This window comes from Bemisia tabaci, chromosome 3 (assembly GCF_918797505.1).
Source record: "Bemisia tabaci chromosome 3, PGI_BMITA_v3".
Classification (NCBI taxonomy): Eukaryota; Metazoa; Arthropoda; class Insecta; order Hemiptera; family Aleyrodidae; genus Bemisia; species Bemisia tabaci.
In genome coordinates this window covers 33,783,578-33,801,632 of record NC_092795.1, presented here as the reverse complement: position 1 = coordinate 33,801,632, position 18,055 = coordinate 33,783,578, and the positions used below count along the sequence as shown (strand labels likewise).

Here is an 18,055-nt window from a genome sequence, read left to right as displayed (position 1 = left end):
TCAAATTAATATCTCGATATTTTTCATAATATAGCGTACTTGAACTGGAAAACCAGCACGTGGATGGGAAAATAACACTTCGAGGGCTCAAAATATGTGAGAATAATGCGTCAATAGGACACTATGGGATAGGTGGAGGCCATATCGAGAAGAGTGATTGCGAACAAACTGGGCTGGCTTAGAATTTGCAATTGGTGGCGGGATGGATGTTGTTGGACAGGGATTAGGTAGGGTGTGGGAGTGGTGTTTTGAGCCGAAAAAACCAAACAAGTTGGAAGCGTCCTCGTCGTCGGCGGCCGGGCCGTCGAAACTAGGTTATGCTCGGGAGCTGGCTAGGTTGGCGGCGGGCGCGCTGGTGGCATGCGTTGCGTGCGGAGAGAAACAAGGTACTCACTTTCCCAATTCTTCTCGGAGGTCGTAATTATCACTAAAGCGGGTGCATGCTGCAGGCGCAGCCATCGCGAAGCCGAAGTCACGGGCACGGGCACCGAAGAGCACACCGACGAGACACAGCACAGCGCGGCGCGGCACGGACTGGGCACGACTGACGGCCGGGGCCGGGATCAATACGGACGGCGGCGACGCTGGCGCCCCCCGCGGCCCCGGCCCCCAACCCGAGAGATCGACCCGCTCGCGGTCGAACGTCCCCGCTCGCTCGCTCGCTCGCGCGCTCCCGCTCCGGTCGGCTATCGATCTCGCTCCCGCACCGGCCCGCTCCCAGCGTGAAGCGACTGAGGTTGGGAACGCGCATCGCGCACGCGGTCCCGCAAAGCGAGATAAGGCCGCCTTCACGCTGCGCTTAAGCGCCGAGAGAGCGCGTCACCGGTCATCAAGTCTCACCTGCGTACAGGTGTCTCCAGAGTTAAGAAATTTCATGAGGTAATTTCAAGAAATTTCATGAGGTAATTTCAAGAAATTTCATGAGGAAATTTCAAGAAATTTTATGGGGAATAAAGAAATTTTATGAAATTTAAGAAATTTCAATCGATGAAAAATCTTTTAGCAACTCTGGGTGTCTCCAATCCTACAAGAAGAAGTTCTCCCTTGAAACTTCGCGATATGTATCAATAGCTTCTAAGAATTTCATAAATAAGAGCCCGAAATTTCAATTTTTCAATGTATGTTTAACTGACATTCCACGAGAAAGTGTCAATAAAGCTGTATTTTTACTCTTCATGACATTTTCGGTCTCAGTTACTAATTATTGAAATTGGCACTATAAAAATTGGAGGCGTCGCCGCTTTACAAAGACTAGACTGAGAGTTGACTGTAGCGCCTTGATGCAACTATTCGTGTTCCACGGATGTGTGTGTTGCGTATTCAAAGATTGAAGGCACTTTCGCTTTCCTCTTTTCGGCAGACATACATGGGACTCTTCAGTTGTAGCACTCTAATAACACGGTGCTATGTAAAGGGGGGTGGCACCAGTTAGCGAGATGAGGCCAGAGAATCTAAGGCCAATTATTGAATCGGTCATTCGTAAAGAGACTTAGGCGGCAGAGATGAAAACACGAGAAAAACCATTAGAAACTGTCTGAATCATTTAGTTATGATTATGAATTGTAGATTACAAAATAATGTGATTGTGTAATTAAATCGTCGCTTTAATGTTTCAAAGCTCTGAAATTCAGAACGGGTCGATTAAGTTTTTTGACTGTTATTCTCGTAATACAATTTCTGACGCTTAGCTTACCTAAGTCTATTTTAGAATGACCTGTTGAAATTGGTGATTGGCTGCATTTACGAATACGACACCGATTGTGAGTTGGTTGTGGCGCCTTGATGCAACTATTCGTGTTCCACGGATATGCGTGTTGCATGTTCAAAATTGAAGGCACTCTCGCTTTTCTCGCTTCAGCAATGCTTGGGAGTTGTCATCAGCTGTAAAACCCGAATAACAGAGTGCCTAAATAGAGAAACTAAATCTTAATCATTTTACTACTTTAAAAAAAGTGCCGCTTTCTAAGTGGTCGACGAATTTCAGGCTTTCCTAGGTTTTCTGATGTCCACCTTTTGGATCAATATCTGAACACATTTTTAAGGATATTTTCGCCGAAAATCGTCTTTTTTCCGTGTTAGTTCCATTCATCTCTCCTTTGATAAAACAGCAGATATCCATTGATCGGCTGTATTTACTCAAATACAGTTTTTTTTTTTTTTTTTTTTTTTTTTTTTTTTTTTTAAATTTGCTTAGTCCGCGGACTGTGCCATTATGCCAACGCGCAATGGTGCTTAACATGTACGACGATTCCATTTCTTCAATTTTCCGTCCTTGTCTGGAACTCTGGACCCTTGCACGTCTCTGAGATCAGAGTCGAATTTACCTACTTGCCGCTCATGGGCCGCCTGTATTTTGCCGCCCCCTTCTCATTCGTTTTGAAACATCGATAAAAACCATCAAGTAAACGTTCCGGAGGGGAAGGGATGCATACGACGCGTTAACTCGTGTTGGGCACATTTTCTGAGAAAGCCCTGTCAACACTATTAGCGAAAGTTAAGTTCCGTAAACCTATCTCTGTGTGGTCACGGCCTTCCATTTGTACGAAATGAACGAAAAAATTATGGAAGAACAAACATAAATGTGGATTTTAACTTCCTTCGCCGCGCCGGCGCCGCGCCGCGCAGACCGCACTGTGATTGACGCAATGCGTGAAGTATTCATGCAGTCTTGTAGGCGCTATGCGTTTCATGCCGACCGCCGCGCCGCGCCGTTCAAGTTTATATTGCGTGTTTGGTTTCTCTCTTAACTCGACTAATTAAAGGTGTTGTCTCTTGTATCACCGAAAGACGACAAAATTAGAAATTACTATACTTTTACTCTCAGGTAATGAGAGATTTTGTCGCCTTTTCTCGTTTGTAATTTTTTTTGGAGCTTTGGAGCTTTACAATTTTGGAAAAATATTCTCCAAGATTTAAGGAATTACAGCCGAATCCAGGCTGTTCTTCACAAAAAGACCCTCAAGAGAGAGCCTCCTTGGACCTGCCTCTTCATTTGAGTTTGATTGCATTATTTCTACTCATTTAGCAGCCTGCAGTGTCTATTAAAAAAATTTCAATATACATACTGAATTTCAACGAAATTTCATTCTTCATTTGATAGGACTTTACATCTCTACATGAAATAAGTAATTCACTAATAATTTGAATGATATGTTGCTCCCTATGGGAATCCTTTCTCCTGCAAAAAACGACAGTTACAAGAGTGAGCCATTCAAAACCATGAAAGAAAAAATCCATTTTTTTTTTAAAAAAAGATGTAATTTATTAAAAAAATATATTGCACATACATTTATAGATAGAATAAGTTCGTTTTTTGTCATGAAATTGGGACCGAATAAATCTAGCATCAGACAAGGGTCAAATTTGTTTGATGATCGAGAAATTAACAAACAAACAAAACACATTTATAAAACAAGAAATGATACATTTTCTGTGATTTTCAAAAGAGGAAGAGAAAAGATCAATCTATGCTATAAAGAACTAGGCATAGGGCTGCATAGGGTTAGTGTGCAGAATAGTTTCTATTAGCACAAGTACGTCCAATCAACTTCAAAAAGATTGACTAAAGAACTAGAATAATACTGAGCTTTTAAATGCAAAATTTTTTAGAGTAATTTTCTTCCTTACTTTCGATATACGTAAATGCAAGAAGAGCACTTTCTAGTGCAAGTTGATGCCCTACTTAAAATTTGGTAAATTTCAGACAAAAAGGGTCTTAAATTAGGGTGAAAAACTAACCTTGCCCATTTTATGGTGTATTATTGGACATAATTCCATTTGAAAAGAACATCTATGATGAAGCTACTTTCAAAGAGACTTATACCTTTGGTGTACACAATTTGAATTGTGACAAAGAAAAATATTCTAGTGTTAGAACCTGATTTTTTCCTTCAAAGGCAAGTTTTTGCACTCCTTGTAAAATTTTAAAATTCAATACAACATAAAAAACGAGTCATAAGGTCAAAAATATTTGAAGAAGAATGTGTACACATATAAGTTTTTTGTTTTTTTTTATTTTACTTCAGGACAGAGTTTGTTGAAAAGTTAAAATGTAAAGTTTATGAAAAATCTGACCGAATAATCTGTAAGTCAGTTTATTGGATTTTAACTGTTACATTTAAGTTAACATATCACATAAGGATTCAACAATTCAAATTAATGTGTACAAAAATGACTCCTGATACTTCAAGAGGGGTAGAGCCCGTTTCGAATTACTTTTCCCTATCCTGCGCATACAGCAAAAGAGGAAAAGTAATCTAAAACAGGCTCTATAGAGGTTAAAAATATTGCTGCAGACTTGAAGTCATTTTACTTTGATCGAATAAATTGAGGAACAACAATGAGTCTAAAAGATAATATCTGAATTTTAAATTGACGATCAATACATTTCCTCATCCTGAGAATTCATTTCAAGAGAACAAAGTAGATAGGAACAAAAAGTCAGATGCATGTTCAACATTCAAATTTAGAGCAAAACGGACGGGTGACGAGACATACTTCGATTCATCTCATTTCCGGCTTGATATGAGAATTTCTACTTGAAAAAGTACCTTTGAGTGTGAAGGCAAATTATTTAGGGATAGAATTATTGTCAAGTTCAATCGAAAAATCTAAATTTGAGTTTTCAGTGAAGAAAACTCTGCGGTGTTTACTAAAGTGTATAAGAATATTAGTTGTGGGGTTCATTTTTGCCCCGATAGGACGCACAAAGGGGTATTTTAATCTGACGATTTGGAGTCTAACCTGTCTCGCTGCCTTTCCAGAAAATTTGAGTTTTATCAAAGGAAAGACAATGCTGAATTCTCATGAGGTGTTATTCCTTAGTACAGTTATAAAAATGGTAGATCCAAACATTCAATAGCTCCCTTTCTGCAGTGGGTTTTTAAACAGCAATCTTTTAACCTTCATAAATTTAGATTGACTCAATACATTTGGGTGCTTTTCATCACAAAATATGAAAACAATTTTTAAAGAAGAGTACCAAGAACCAAATTTCAATTTCTGTTTCACAGACATTTAAGAAAGACCAATCTTGAAAATTCTTTACTTAAAATGATGAAGTAAAAATAGTATTGTTATCAGACTCTTTGAATGGTGTGAAGTTTTGAAGAAATTTGACATTGGTCCCATAATATCAGGCTACACCAATGGTGTTGAAGGTATTTTACTCGACAGTGACAGATTTGGCAAGGTTTCTTGGGTGATCGATATTGCAGCCTCGGAGCATGGCCAAATGATAGGACAACAGTTGCATTGGGATGACAGTCAAGATACCCTGAAAAAAATTAAAATCATTGAACTCATTAGCGAAGATACTTGCTGACAGATAAATGTGTGTGCAATGCGGTGGTTGCAGGTCCTAAATTATTGCTTTGAATATGAATTAACAGACCATCAAGCTTCATTTACATTCATTATTGAGAGTGACCATGAATTGCTGTGAGTCTTTCCAATTTTTTTTATTCATTTGTCTGATTCTGGTAGCAATAATAACCAATTTAGACTTACTAAAGCTACTGAAATGTACAAATTAAGAGCATTTTTTTAGATTCTTTACAAGGTGTGTACATAAAATTACGTAAAAAAGCATGAAAAAACACCAAAATTTTGTTTAATCCTAAAAATAATTTATATTGATGCGAAACGTGAAGGAAGATACAATACATTTAACAAATAACACTCAAAATCTACTTGACATTATGACTAAGATTCACCACAAGGAAGTGATAAAAGACTTCAGCAACTTCAAAGGGGCATTGTGATAAGTAAAAAAAAAAATAATTAAAAAAGTCCGTACTTGAACAGTTTTTAGAGGTTTTCACTTTAAATATTACAAATTTTTAGTTTTCCTTCTCATTTTCTGACACTCAATGCGATTAGTGGATAGTTTCCTGGTTACTTCCTACTAAAGGTAATAATTTATTGTTGAGAGAATCAACTGCTTGTGAACACTGATAGAGACTAAGTCTTAGAATTCAAGTTTATCTTTCAAAAAGCCTTGGAGCTTTAACAAAAAACAAGAAGAAATATCCAACATGAATATGTTGGAAAAGCGTCCCGAATAACCGAAATATTGGACACATACCTACTATTTTCACGTCTTAGCTATTTGTATCAATTGGTACTTTCTACTGAATTTGGGAGAAAATATTGATTTGTGAACGTTGAATGTAAAATTAATTTTAAAGATTCCATCCAATTATCTTGATTTTAAGCTAATATGCGGCATTTACGCACGACCGCAATTTGGGCGAACTTCCATGCATCGAAATTGCGTTAGGTTAATCTCTTTGGATTTTCAACTGTAACTTCTCTCCTATTAGGCCGATTTTTACAGATGACGTCTCTTTTTATTTGTATTTTAACGGAGAATAAGGAAACACTCGCTAAGTAGATGGAAAAAATTTTTGTGAAAATTTAGTGGATCCTCGGTGAATGGTTAATCGGGCGGTAAAGATAAGGTTCGACAGCGAGGTGACCCTCACCTTGCCGTCTTTTATTGCCTTGCTCAAAACCGGACACCCAAAGCAATATCGGGAGATAACTACAGTGGCCACAGTTTGCACATGGTACAATGAGTCACGAGGCTCATCACAGATTGAACTTACAGCGCAAGACGCTCATTGGCTAAAAAGTTTTGGCGGGAAAGAAGCTTCTAGAGTTGAGTCCTCCGAGCTTAGAAAAGCTTATATAAGGTTTCTGTCAAATGAAATAATACCGTTTTGACAGGAAAATGTTTTCAAGGGTTTCCAATTAGCAGTTCATTCCGTTTTTACGGTAAAAGACTATCAGGGCTTGACAGTATAACGGCTCAAAGACAAAAAGACAGTTCCAAGGAGAAAAATATTTGGACGGCCCGTTGAACAGCATTGGTTGATGGGTGTGCTGTACTATGGTACATCCGAGTGATTTCAAAAAGTGAGCCCTACTGGCACATTTAAAAATACAGGGGAATAATTGAGTGACCAGACATATTTGGCACCGCTGCAAATGATGACAGTAACATTGAAAAAATAACAAACCTGAAGACAGTCAACTGTGTGTGGGACTTCGATGTATTCCCAAGCCATGCTTTGCGTTTCAGTGTCACCCTTCTCACAAATTATGATTGGCTTTCCCTGGCGGGCACAGACTTGCTCAATAGCATTCATGCATTTCTGAAATTTAGACACAAATTCATTTCATATACATTCAGAATAAAAAACAAACTTTTCAAAAATGTTTGAATGTTAAAAATAATGAGTCACTATTTAAAACAAGAATAAAAAAGCATTAAAGAATCAAAACGGTAAGGTGAAACATTATCTAGTTATTTATTTACTCATTTTTTTTTTATAACTACGCCCCCTGAAATTCCTCCAAAAATGTGCTTGATTTTATTTTGAGCCTTGTCTCCTTAGTCAATTTAGAGGCTACAAACTTCATTATTTTCTTGATCTGCACGCTAATATCATCTTTTCATAGCACGTCAGAGTAAATTTCCTAAAATTTCCCAATTTTTTACGACTAAACCTCACATTTGTACATTCAATTTAAGTATGCACTTGGCATCTATTTTTTTCAGATAAAAATTCAACATTATAATTCTTGATGATGGCCTATTTAGGATCCACCTTATGAGATAACTCTAAAAAATGTCTACGCTATCATAAACCTTTATCAAGTGACCAACTGACTTTAGTGAAACTTCAAAAAAGTTTTAGCCTGACACTTAATTTTCTTGAGCTAATATCTCGTGTTCATGACATTTCGCCCTAAACAGGACAGCATGAAGACGTGAAGCTTCTGATTATTTTGGTCTTAAAATGAACTTTGAGGTTGCTCTCTTTGATCATATGAGGTTATAAGAATACTTACGGTAAAGATAGGATCTCTCGTGACGACCATTATGATTGGCATGGAGTCATCAATCAATGCTAGGGGTCCATGCTTTAATTCTCCTGCTAGAATGGCTTCACTGTGCATGTAGGTTAATTCTTTCACTTTCTGTGATTGCATAAAACAAAAAAACTTAGTTAGAATTCATTTATGTTCTTTTGGCAATTGAGTAATTTTTCAGAAAAATGGCTTATGGTGAGGAATTTAGTTTTGAGGAAAATTCAGTTCCTCCAGCTGCTGACTTTATACCACCATAACTGTAGTTGGTTTGATATTTCATTTTCATCTCAAATAAAAATATTCTTTAAACTCCCATTAGAGCAAAACTGATGACTTAATTTTTAGTTCTTATAGTACTAAGATTCCTATTCTTAAGAATAGTAATATGTATTTTTTAAAAGTAGCTTCATCAGTTGAATGACCAGTTTCAAAAATAGCTCAAATCAGGATTCCTTTACATTAATTTTTTTTTTCAAGAATACATTCTTTGGATCTTCGATTTAGCTTTATTTTGGCTGCCAAATTCCTTGTTTCCGACCGCCACTTGGGCTTTATCACCAGACCAATTATTTTTTGCAGATGAGTATGCTTTGAGAATCGCTGACTTAATTTTTTCCATTCCTTCCGAAATGTTTGAATCTAAGTGAGAAACTTTTAGAAACAAGACAATCCATTAAAGAGAAACATAAGGCATACTTTTATAAAATTAGTTGACATCATCTGATATCCACAAAGTATGCATCTAATAATTCTTCATTTAGACTTACAAGCCTTTCTTCCATTTATATTATCATATAAAAAAGTGTAACCTTGATTGTAAAAAATTGTAAGCCTTTGATTTAACTTAAAATTGAAAGAAATTCAGAACATTTGGGGGCAAAATAACGGTGACAATACAATTCTAATTTTAAAAGAAACATAAGCGTGTTTAGCTATTAGAAGTGTACAACTTCTGGCACAGTATTATTAGGACCACTTAACTTTTGTACCAGAAAATGAAATTTTGGTGCCTAAAAATAAAACCCAACGGTCAAATTTAGTGGTTTAAACTTAACACACGATCAATTGTTAAAGGTGGAATGTTATTACTCTTGCCTCTTGTTATAAAGTATCAATCACTTGGCAATTACACTCATGAAAAATTAACAATGAGAACAGAAAAGTGAATTTGCTGACCATTCATTCCAGGAAATGCACTAGATATTATTCCTCGAAGATTTTAATAATGCGAGGCGGAAAAACTTGAAAAAATACAAACTTACCAATGCTCCTTCTAAACAAGTAGAGAAATTGTAGCCTCTACCCATGAGGAGTAGGGATTTCTGTTCATAAAGCGATTCGGCAAGTGTTTTGACTTTGTTGTCCAGTGCTAACACTTCTCTGATCTGTTCATCTAAATGTTCTAGTCCAGAGATAATCTACAAATTAGAGAAAAATAATTCTATGAAGAAAATAATTTGAATATGTACTCAGGACAAATGAAGACTTCTTTCAACCTTTTAATTAACTCTTTGGTTTACTCCAGAAAACTGCCAAACATTGGCAGATCCAGCAAATTGGCAACATTGTTTTTCTCCATTTAAACCTATGGATATGTATGGATTCTTAGAGGGGCCAGGTGCTCCCTCAAGAATCGATTATTTAGCATAGGTTTAAATGGAGGAAATCCGATTTTGTCAAATCGCTGAATCCGCCTCAGCTGTCAAATCTGGAATTTTGCATTATTCTCTTCAGTAAATAACTCTTCTTCGTGATTCTTTTCAAAATATTAAAAATTCGGAAGAAATTTTTACATTCCTTTTGGGTGCTTCTGGGTACCAGATGCGCCCTTTCCAGCCGTTCGGGTCTCCGGATGTAACATGTACTATAGTACATAATCTTTTGCCTTGTGGGTAATGATGCCATTCTGGTACACGCTGTAAAATTTGGATTTTGTTCTTCTCTGGTACTTGTAAAAATTTTCGTGAAATGTTTTGCTTTTAACCTAAGATCCGTGCACTGACGTATTACCTAGTTAAATTATTTTAGGGTCTCGTTATGCTTAAATGCTTATATCCGAGGCAGTACTTTCAGATTGAACTTGAAAAAATTAAGAACAGTCACGTGACCTCTTCATTTTAGTGACGTATTACTGTGCTATTTTGTGATTGGTTCATTTTCTTGGCGCAGCATCGTCAAACGTCAGCTGTTTGCTGCTTTGGGCTGAAGGTTTAAGGTTAAGTCAGAGAGTATAGAAGGTTAGAGGCCCGACTTGATGCTAGGTAATTGAAACAGAGGCGCTCGCAGTACGCTCCCTGGCATCGTACGCAACTACTATTTTCTATTGTTTTCCAGTGACTAGTGGCGGCGGCATATTGCTGCCGGACCACCTCCACGTAGGCAATTTTTTACACTTCGTCCGTCCGCAACTCTCGCTTGGCCGTGTCAGCTGTTTTATAGTTTTGTTTTTCCAGTTCCCTTTTTGGATCTCTTTTTTTAGTTCAGCTCTGTCTGCAACCTCGTAAGATATAGGTGTATGAAAACGTCCCTTGCAGTGTTAAAGAAGCGCCCTCGAACGCTTTGGCGTTGGAATTGCTTGTTTTAAATTGAATAGATTTTAAAAGTCGAAAGATTGTGTAGCCTCACTTCTATGACCATTTTATCCAATAAAATTGAAAATTCCATGTTTCAAGATTCGAGTTCCGATCAAAAATCAAAATGGATAATAGCACTCAAATATTCTAGATTTTAAAATATTACTCCTTTTTTCACCCATTGAAAAGTCCAAAATTAGAAAAAACGTTGAACTTACCTCTTCTCGCCTTTTTTGCATTGAGATCCGGTCGTCAGACATGACAAGAGCAAACATAACCAATGAGATGAACTGGGAAGTATAAGCTTTTGTGGAAGCAACACCGATCTCTGGGCCAGCGTTGATGTGGATTCCACAATGTGACTCACGACAGATTGATGACCCGACTGTGTTTGTCACACCTACAATTAGGGCCCCTCGCTGCTTACAGTAACGCAGTGCCATTAGAGAATCGGCAGTTTCACCTGAAAAATTTGAAAGTTAGGTAAATACATTATAACTTGTTTGATGGGAAAATAATTAGAAGAAAGGACATTTTAAAGACGGCAAAAATTTCTTTTCCTGATTTTAGGATCACTTTTAAAGTTACTGATCCGTGCATGTTTCAGCTGAAATAATTAATATGTCAATGGATTAAAAGTTGAAGGATATTCCAAGACCATACAAAGCTGTTTTAACCCTCAGCAGTCGAATTTTTTTTAGAAAATTTAAAAAATTCCAGAATATTGAACTTTTTTAGAAGATTTTCGCGTGCTAATTAAGTGAAAAATGAGTAAAAAGAATGTTGAAATACCAGATTGTGAGATGAAGAAACAGACATCGTCTCTGAAGACGGGAGTATTTCTGTCTAGAAAATCGGAGGCTGGTTCGACCATGACTGGCAATTCCGTTAATTCCTCCAGCAACTGTCTGCATGCTACAGCACTGTGATACGATGTACCGCAACCAATGAGCATCAGCCTGCGGCATCGTCTAATTTCGGGAATGTATTCCTGAGTACAAAATAGACAATTATAGGTACCATTGTTGAATTATAAGTTCACAAGGACTCTGCCTTTCATAAAGGTATTGGTTACAGTCCATAGGAAAAGAGACTTTAGTTTGGATCAGCAAATTTTTTTGAAGCCACATTGAAAATTGGGAATAGAGTATTCAACAGAACATACAAAGTATCATTTCTCAATTTGCGGTATTTTTTAATGAAATTTTATTATGTGTGGAATAAATTGACATGAATTTGCCTGATTTTTGTTATACTTGTGAAAAAAGACTAAAACTACCAAATGGAAAAAACTGGACAACCTTGATTCAGATGATGTCTGAAACTTTTGAAATTAGTCAAGAGAGTAGACATTTTTCGTTAAGAAGATGTTGAGTTAAAAATCTTGCGTCTTTCATAAAAAGCGATGAAAATACTTCCTCTATACACAAGAGAAGCGAGAAAGTAAAGGAGAAAAAAAAGTAATCAGTGTAGTAAATTCGAAAGCAAGGTCTGCGACACTTACCTTAATTCCACCCAATACAACTATTTTGTCTCTAAAATTAAGTCTTCCTCTCATTGTGTTCACTACAGATTCTGGCTGTTCAAAGATTTCTTTTTGCATGAATGAACTGTAGTTACCTACGGCATGGGGGAAAAACAAAGTTACATTAAAGTTAAATGTTGATATTTTCCGATTGCTGATAAATGATGGAGTCCTCTGTTGGTGTTAACTGAGGATGTTCAATATTCATGTTATTTAATGATGATTAGAGTACATTCTCTTAGGGCTGAGAAGTAAGACATACAGACTCAACGCTTCCTACAGAAGAACTTAAGTTGAGCCATTCTTAAGGGTTATATCCTTTCAGTGTCATAAAATAGTGACTTGTACTACATTTTATATTATTGGACTCCAATGTAGGTACCTTTAAAGTAAATAAATATTAAAGACAGAGTAGATAATTGATGGAAAATTGTGTCTTAAATAAACCTTGTGATGAACGTTGTTCAGCTTCCATACAAAATTGATTGCCCAAAATTTGTTTTTCACTCGTAATTCATTGTATGCATCAGAGAAATCTGAAATCTAGCAATATTTCTGTGTAACCCTACATTAAGAGCTTAAAATCCAAAACTCTCTAAAATTTAATGAGTTAGACTACTTGAGATTTCAAGCCGCGATTTTTTCATGTGAATAGAGCAGCTCATGAAAATCTTAAAAATCATATGATACAAAGAAGAGCGCACTTGATGCACAACAAACTCACCTTTCATGATTTGTTGAATTTCCATCTTAATTGTGGTAATTTCTCTTGTAAGTGAGTCATCCACTGATCGTCGCAACCGGTGAATGACAAGAAGACCTTCTTTCACAGCTGCTACATCATCATCCTGCGATGAAAAAAAAGAACATACATTTTTTAGGAGGAAAAACTCATTCTATCTTATAAATTCTTACAAAAAAATTGAAAAATTCGTTTTTACCTGTAAGCATACTGTGCAAAACAAAGTATCAAGCCATAATTTGATTTGTAAATAATTTGATAATAATATTTCATAATTTGATATAAATGTTAAGGGAGAATTCTTTTGAAGAGTGACAACAGCCAGTACTTGTAAACTTAAAAGCAGTTTTCTCGAATTCCCTAGTATTCGTACTCAACCTGTAAAATGCTGTTTAAGGGTCAGTTTTTTAAAATAATTTTAGATGATTTTTACCCTAAATGATGCAGAACTAACCCCTCTCAGCTATTGTATAATTGGACTGTGTTAAGCAGAAACGAACCTTGTCACATCAGCCATTGCCGATTTTCATTGAACAATTTCTTTTTTTACAAGAGAAAGGTTGTACAGATTCTTAATCTAAAAATTTAAGGGAATTTGCTTCACATCACGGAGGAAATCCCCTGTGATTTTAAAAAAAATCTGCACTGCCGTTTTCTGGTAAAATAATATAGTACTGAATTAAATTTGATGATGACTGATAGGCGCATGGTTCCTTTTTGCTTAATGCGATCAAATTATCTCATGTTTTTCTTTCTAACCTAAAGGTACACTCTGCCTGATTTCTTTAAATGTTTAAGCTTAAAAATATGAGGTGGTGCTCTTCATTTTGCAATATTGGTATGCTGTTGATATGCTTAAAAAATTTGAAAGACTGCATGCAGAGAAAACTATAACTATCTGTTCGTTTCTTTAGTTGCCAAATGACAGTGTGAATTGAAAGTAGAAGCACAAAACCAGAGGGTATCTAATACACTTCAGCCAACTGAAAGTCAAAAAAATTCTTTTTCACATTTTTAACCAACAATTCCTACATATTGATGGTGAAAGTGCCAAAAGACACATCTTGGTTTGTGAAACTCCAAATCTCCAGTTAAATTTTACTTTGCAAAAGAAGGCCTGAACATCAGTTTCGCACATAAGTTTATTTGACATTCCTTAGCTTTTTAAAAAATATTCTCTGAAAATTTAGTGACTAAGTCTAGCAATCATCTCTTGAAAAAATAAGATATGTCAAGAAATTTCCAAACATTGCCATCAAGATCGGTGGTATAATGGTTTCACCATTGATGTTCTTTTAGGATAAAAGCTCATTGTTGGTAAATCTGCATCAGAAATAAATAAATTACCTGGCTGAGTAAGATATTTTTGCACTGTTAGAGTAGACTCACCTCAAGGAAGATGACTCTGTTAGTATGTTCGATCACAGCACTAGCGTCTGAGGCAAAGAAGTATTCCACTTCTTTATCTTCATACGGCCTGAATTCAGCCGTTGATTCTGTTCTAGGGATGAGTGGAATGTCATTGCGTCCATGCGGTCTATGATCTGCATGAAAAGAACAAAGCACTTTAGTTGCGCTGTTAGAAAAAACGACGAATTTCATAAAGAGTCTTACCAATATCAACTCATCAAGCCGCAATGATGATGAAGGTGATACAACAATTGGTTAGCTTTGAAAAATAGAATTTTCAAAGGCATGATTCTACCTTAACATCTTTTGATATCATTTTTGGTCTCTCAATTTTTGGAAACTAGCAGAAAGAAATTTGGAACATGGACCAGAATCAGAAGAGTTAAGAGCCATCGAAAAGCTTTCTTCCTTAATTTGAGATTGCTACTTTATGCAGGGCGTACAGCATTTAGTTCATCAATAGTTCATTGAAATGGCATATGGGCCAATAGGGGACCAAAGGGTTACAGTTCATCATTTTTTAAGTATGAGATGGAAGAACGGACTTTAAAAATTTCAGTAGTGAAAAACTAAAAATTATGCTACAAATGTGGCAAATATCACAAAAAGCACAGACTGAGGATTTAAGATTTCAGAAATGGAAAAAAAAAAACTAAAGGCAATCTACGGACTATTAAATGAGACATTTCATGAAAAAATGACTTGGAAAGTGAAGAGAAACAAGTTAGCTAAATAAATCAAGAATCAGAAATAGGAGTAAACATGTTCATTTGGAAGAATTTGGAAACATGTATCAGAATTTTGACGGGACAAGATAGTTTATTTTTAAAATACTATTGAAATAGGAATTTTATTCAATAGGTTTTTGAGTTTTCTGCAAAGAGTTGCTTTTACAGTGCAGAGATTAGAGAGAAATGATTGTGAATACTTGTGCAATAGAAAAAAGCGAGAACCCTTTACCATCAAACTACCACCAAAAATACACAGCATTAGGCTACATACCGGAGAGTATCAAGAAAGACAACAGATTACAAAGTGAGCGCAACATAAAAATGTATCCATTTTAAGAAAAAGACACGAGATCACACACCTTCTATTATGGCAATGGCTAGTACATCAAAAGATAGAGCTATTTACATTGAAATAACATGTATCAGCTGATTTCAGGGAAGAAGTACAAGAATATGATGTAGAGAATATGTATGAGAATTATACAATGCATGCATGTTCGTTCTTTGAAAAACTGTAGACATATCAATGAAATTTGAAAGAAGACGATGACACAAGAGGAGTAAAGAGGATTGGACTTGGAAGAAAAAGGCAATCTGCCAAATCTTTTGATATCACTCATTTTCAGAAGTTATGACAGAGGGGTTTATAGACTTTACTTGATCCTACCATAAATTTAATTTATATGATAACATCTCAGTTACAAGCTAAAGAATTCGCAATAAAAAAATCTTTTGAAGAAGTTTCTCGACGACGCATTGATAAAAAGTGCTTGTGCTGTTTGTTCCATCAATCATCAATCATGTTTAAGTTTGTTGGTTCCTATCAAAGAGAGAACAAAATCTGTCGAAACATGAAGTTCATTCAAAGTAAGATTTAGGAAAAGAAGTTATAATGAAGGATTAATGAGAAAAAGGCATCGAAGATTACAAATACCTTGACCAGTTAAGAAACCGAAACCATTTGAATTTGGACAGGACCCGTGCAAAGCCATTGTTGAAGAGGAAACAAAGTAAAAGAAAAGGAAAAGTACCTGAGTGGCTGTGAGAATCTGCATCTTTTATTTCAGGTCAATTAGAGGGGAGAAACAGGAAAAACAAAACAAACAAAATGAGTAAGACGAATGCAAATAAAATGGGGCATAACAAGGCTAGGGATAAAACGGGCCATTCTTTAATGAAGATCAGAAAATCCGTCTAACAAGAAGGAAGACAATAAATTAAAAATAGAGAGTTTCAAGATCTTGGAGAAGGCTAGAGTTTCGAAAGACGTCGAAATCTTAATTTTCCCCTCAGTGTGTTCCATTCATTGCTCATGAGTAATTTAAAAAAATGCATGCTGATGCAATAAAATCAGTCACAGATAAAAAAGGATTATGGGCCAGTTAAAAATATCATTGGCTTGAAAAAATAATAATGAAATGAAAGTAAAAATTTAAAAGATAAGGTGTCTTTCTGAGGAATAAATCTGCAGCTCAGGGAACGAAAGAATAGGTACCAAAAATTTGGCTGGAAGAGACATGCCTGCTTTTAAATGGTCTTTCAAAATGCAAAATTGGGAATATATTCTTGCAGAAAATTTTTCATAACATTAAGGGGATTTGAAGACAGACTAGAATTTTGAATGGCCAGTTTTACTCATTAGCAGACGTTCACTAGACATTGCTCTGGTTCTTGAAAAGGAGTTTTTTTCAAGGATTAAAAAAGTGTCGAGGTTATCAGAAATTATTTAGTGGGAAAGAGATAGAAGTATAAAGTCGTCTAATAAATTTTCCTAAAAAATTTTAAAGAGAAAATAGGAAGTTATTCTAAAAATTATTTTCAGATGGATGCATTGCAGGGATTTCAAAATGTTCTGCCTGAATTTTTTGAGATAGTGTTAAATAACATCTCAAACACATATAGAATAATGGTTACTGTTGTGAAGTATAGAATTATTTACTCAGAACACCAACAAGAGAGGATTCAATTCTCCCCATAATTATCAATTTTCTGAAAGATAATTTTATTCTATTTGCGATCACTCATACTCAAAAAAAGGTCTAATAGTTGCTTCTAGTTGGTAATTGGCGCACAGACATTGCTCAACTAGTAGATATACAAACAAGATAATTCTTTGGGAGTCATGCAAATAAAATCAGGTGACTTTTTCACTATAATATGGGGATTACACAACACACAGAGAAGCATTAACACAATCTTGAAACAATAGAGGATAGGTACAAAAAACACATAGATATTGAGCTATCCATCAAGATTTCTTTCTACAAAACACACATACACACACATCTACACAAACAGCTGAAAAACAATTTAAAAAACCTTGCTGAAAACAAAAACTTAAAAAAAGCAGTCAATATTTCAACAACCAAGCATAATATAAATACCTTTACTGTAAAGAATAGGAATGTGGTCTGTTGCTAAGTGCCTTTTGGTTTTGATGCCGACCAAGAGTGGACTACCCCGACGAGTTGCGACACATTCTCCTGGGTAATGTTTACTCTTGAAACAAAGAGCAAAAGCTCCTTCCTGAAAATTCAAGGGAAAATTTACAGTACATTCTGTTTAGCTCTAATGATGCGTAATTTTCAGTCCGTACAAACATGCAATACTAGTTCAAAAATATCAAAATTAACATTCGGTGGATGCAAATTTAGGAACTTGTAAAATAAACGATATTCAACACAATCAGAGTAAAACTAGAGTAAAAATAATTGAAAAACCGAGAGAATAAAGAATTTTTGTGCTCAGGCTCATATCAAAATTATGAAAACTCCTGTTAACATTGTTGTTGAATTGCCATGCTTTGAAGCTGCCTCCTAGGCTATTAGTTTCCATCTACGGTGATAGTATAAGATGTAGATGTCTTATCTTATCATTCAAAGGATGTACTTAACAGATTGATCGATGGAAAGGGAGATTCTTCAGATGTGAATTTTTGCTACAAATGTTTGTCTCCTTAGTCCCAAAACTCTTAATGCAACAGTTTTCCTAAGCTCCAAAAACTCCGATGTTTAAATAAGATGTTTTCTTACTGCTACAACCTATTTTTTAGATAGGTACACTGGTATTGTCTTATCACTATTTATGTATGTCAAGTTATCTTTGGAACTAGGACTTAAAGGTATCATTGATTTTATCATCTTACATAGATCTTGATTGCCTGGATGGACATTTTTGTTGTTTAACAGTTCAAATG

At 35.7% G+C, this 18,055-nt stretch overlaps 2 protein-coding genes across 14 annotated transcripts in view; both read right to left on the bottom strand.

Annotated features, from left to right (window-relative positions):
• The window catches only part of CaMKII (Calcium/calmodulin-dependent protein kinase II), a 252,745-nt gene extending 252,059 nt beyond the window's left edge, over positions 1 to 686 (bottom strand). For 3 of the 12 annotated variants that reach the window (XM_072298215.1, XM_072298218.1, XM_072298213.1), the window contains exon 1: positions 395 to 676. In XM_072298215.1, coding sequence (XP_072154316.1) covers positions 395 to 459 — 65 coding nt within the window. In that variant the 5' untranslated portion in view covers positions 460 to 676. Of the gene's footprint in view, positions 1 to 394 lie in introns of all 12 variants that reach the window. The other 9 variants (XM_072298212.1, XM_072298210.1, XM_072298220.1 and 6 more) reach the window with 7 other exon arrangements.
• A 2,187-nt stretch (positions 687 to 2,873) lies between these two features.
• LOC109043918 (glutamine--fructose-6-phosphate aminotransferase [isomerizing] 2) overlaps positions 2,874 to 18,055 on the bottom strand; it is a 33,464-nt gene continuing 18,282 nt past the window's right edge. The window contains exons 5-15 of one of the 2 annotated variants that reach the window (XM_019061281.2): positions 17,244 to 17,385; positions 15,891 to 15,914; positions 14,108 to 14,262; positions 12,701 to 12,824; positions 11,956 to 12,071; positions 11,244 to 11,442; positions 10,670 to 10,914; positions 9,141 to 9,296; positions 7,858 to 7,986; positions 7,023 to 7,157; positions 2,874 to 5,275 (exon numbers count right to left, since the gene is read on the bottom strand). In XM_019061281.2, the coding sequence (XP_018916826.1) occupies positions 5,165 to 5,275; positions 7,023 to 7,157; positions 7,858 to 7,986; positions 9,141 to 9,296; positions 10,670 to 10,914; positions 11,244 to 11,442; positions 11,956 to 12,071; positions 12,701 to 12,824; positions 14,108 to 14,262; positions 15,891 to 15,914; positions 17,244 to 17,385 (1,536 nt within the window). In that variant the 3' untranslated portion in view covers positions 2,874 to 5,164. The remainder of the gene's footprint in view (positions 5,276 to 7,022; positions 7,158 to 7,857; positions 7,987 to 9,140; positions 9,297 to 10,669; positions 10,915 to 11,243; positions 11,443 to 11,955; positions 12,072 to 12,700; positions 12,825 to 14,107; positions 14,263 to 15,890; positions 15,915 to 17,243; positions 17,386 to 18,055) is intronic. The other variant, XM_072298201.1, reaches the window with a different exon arrangement.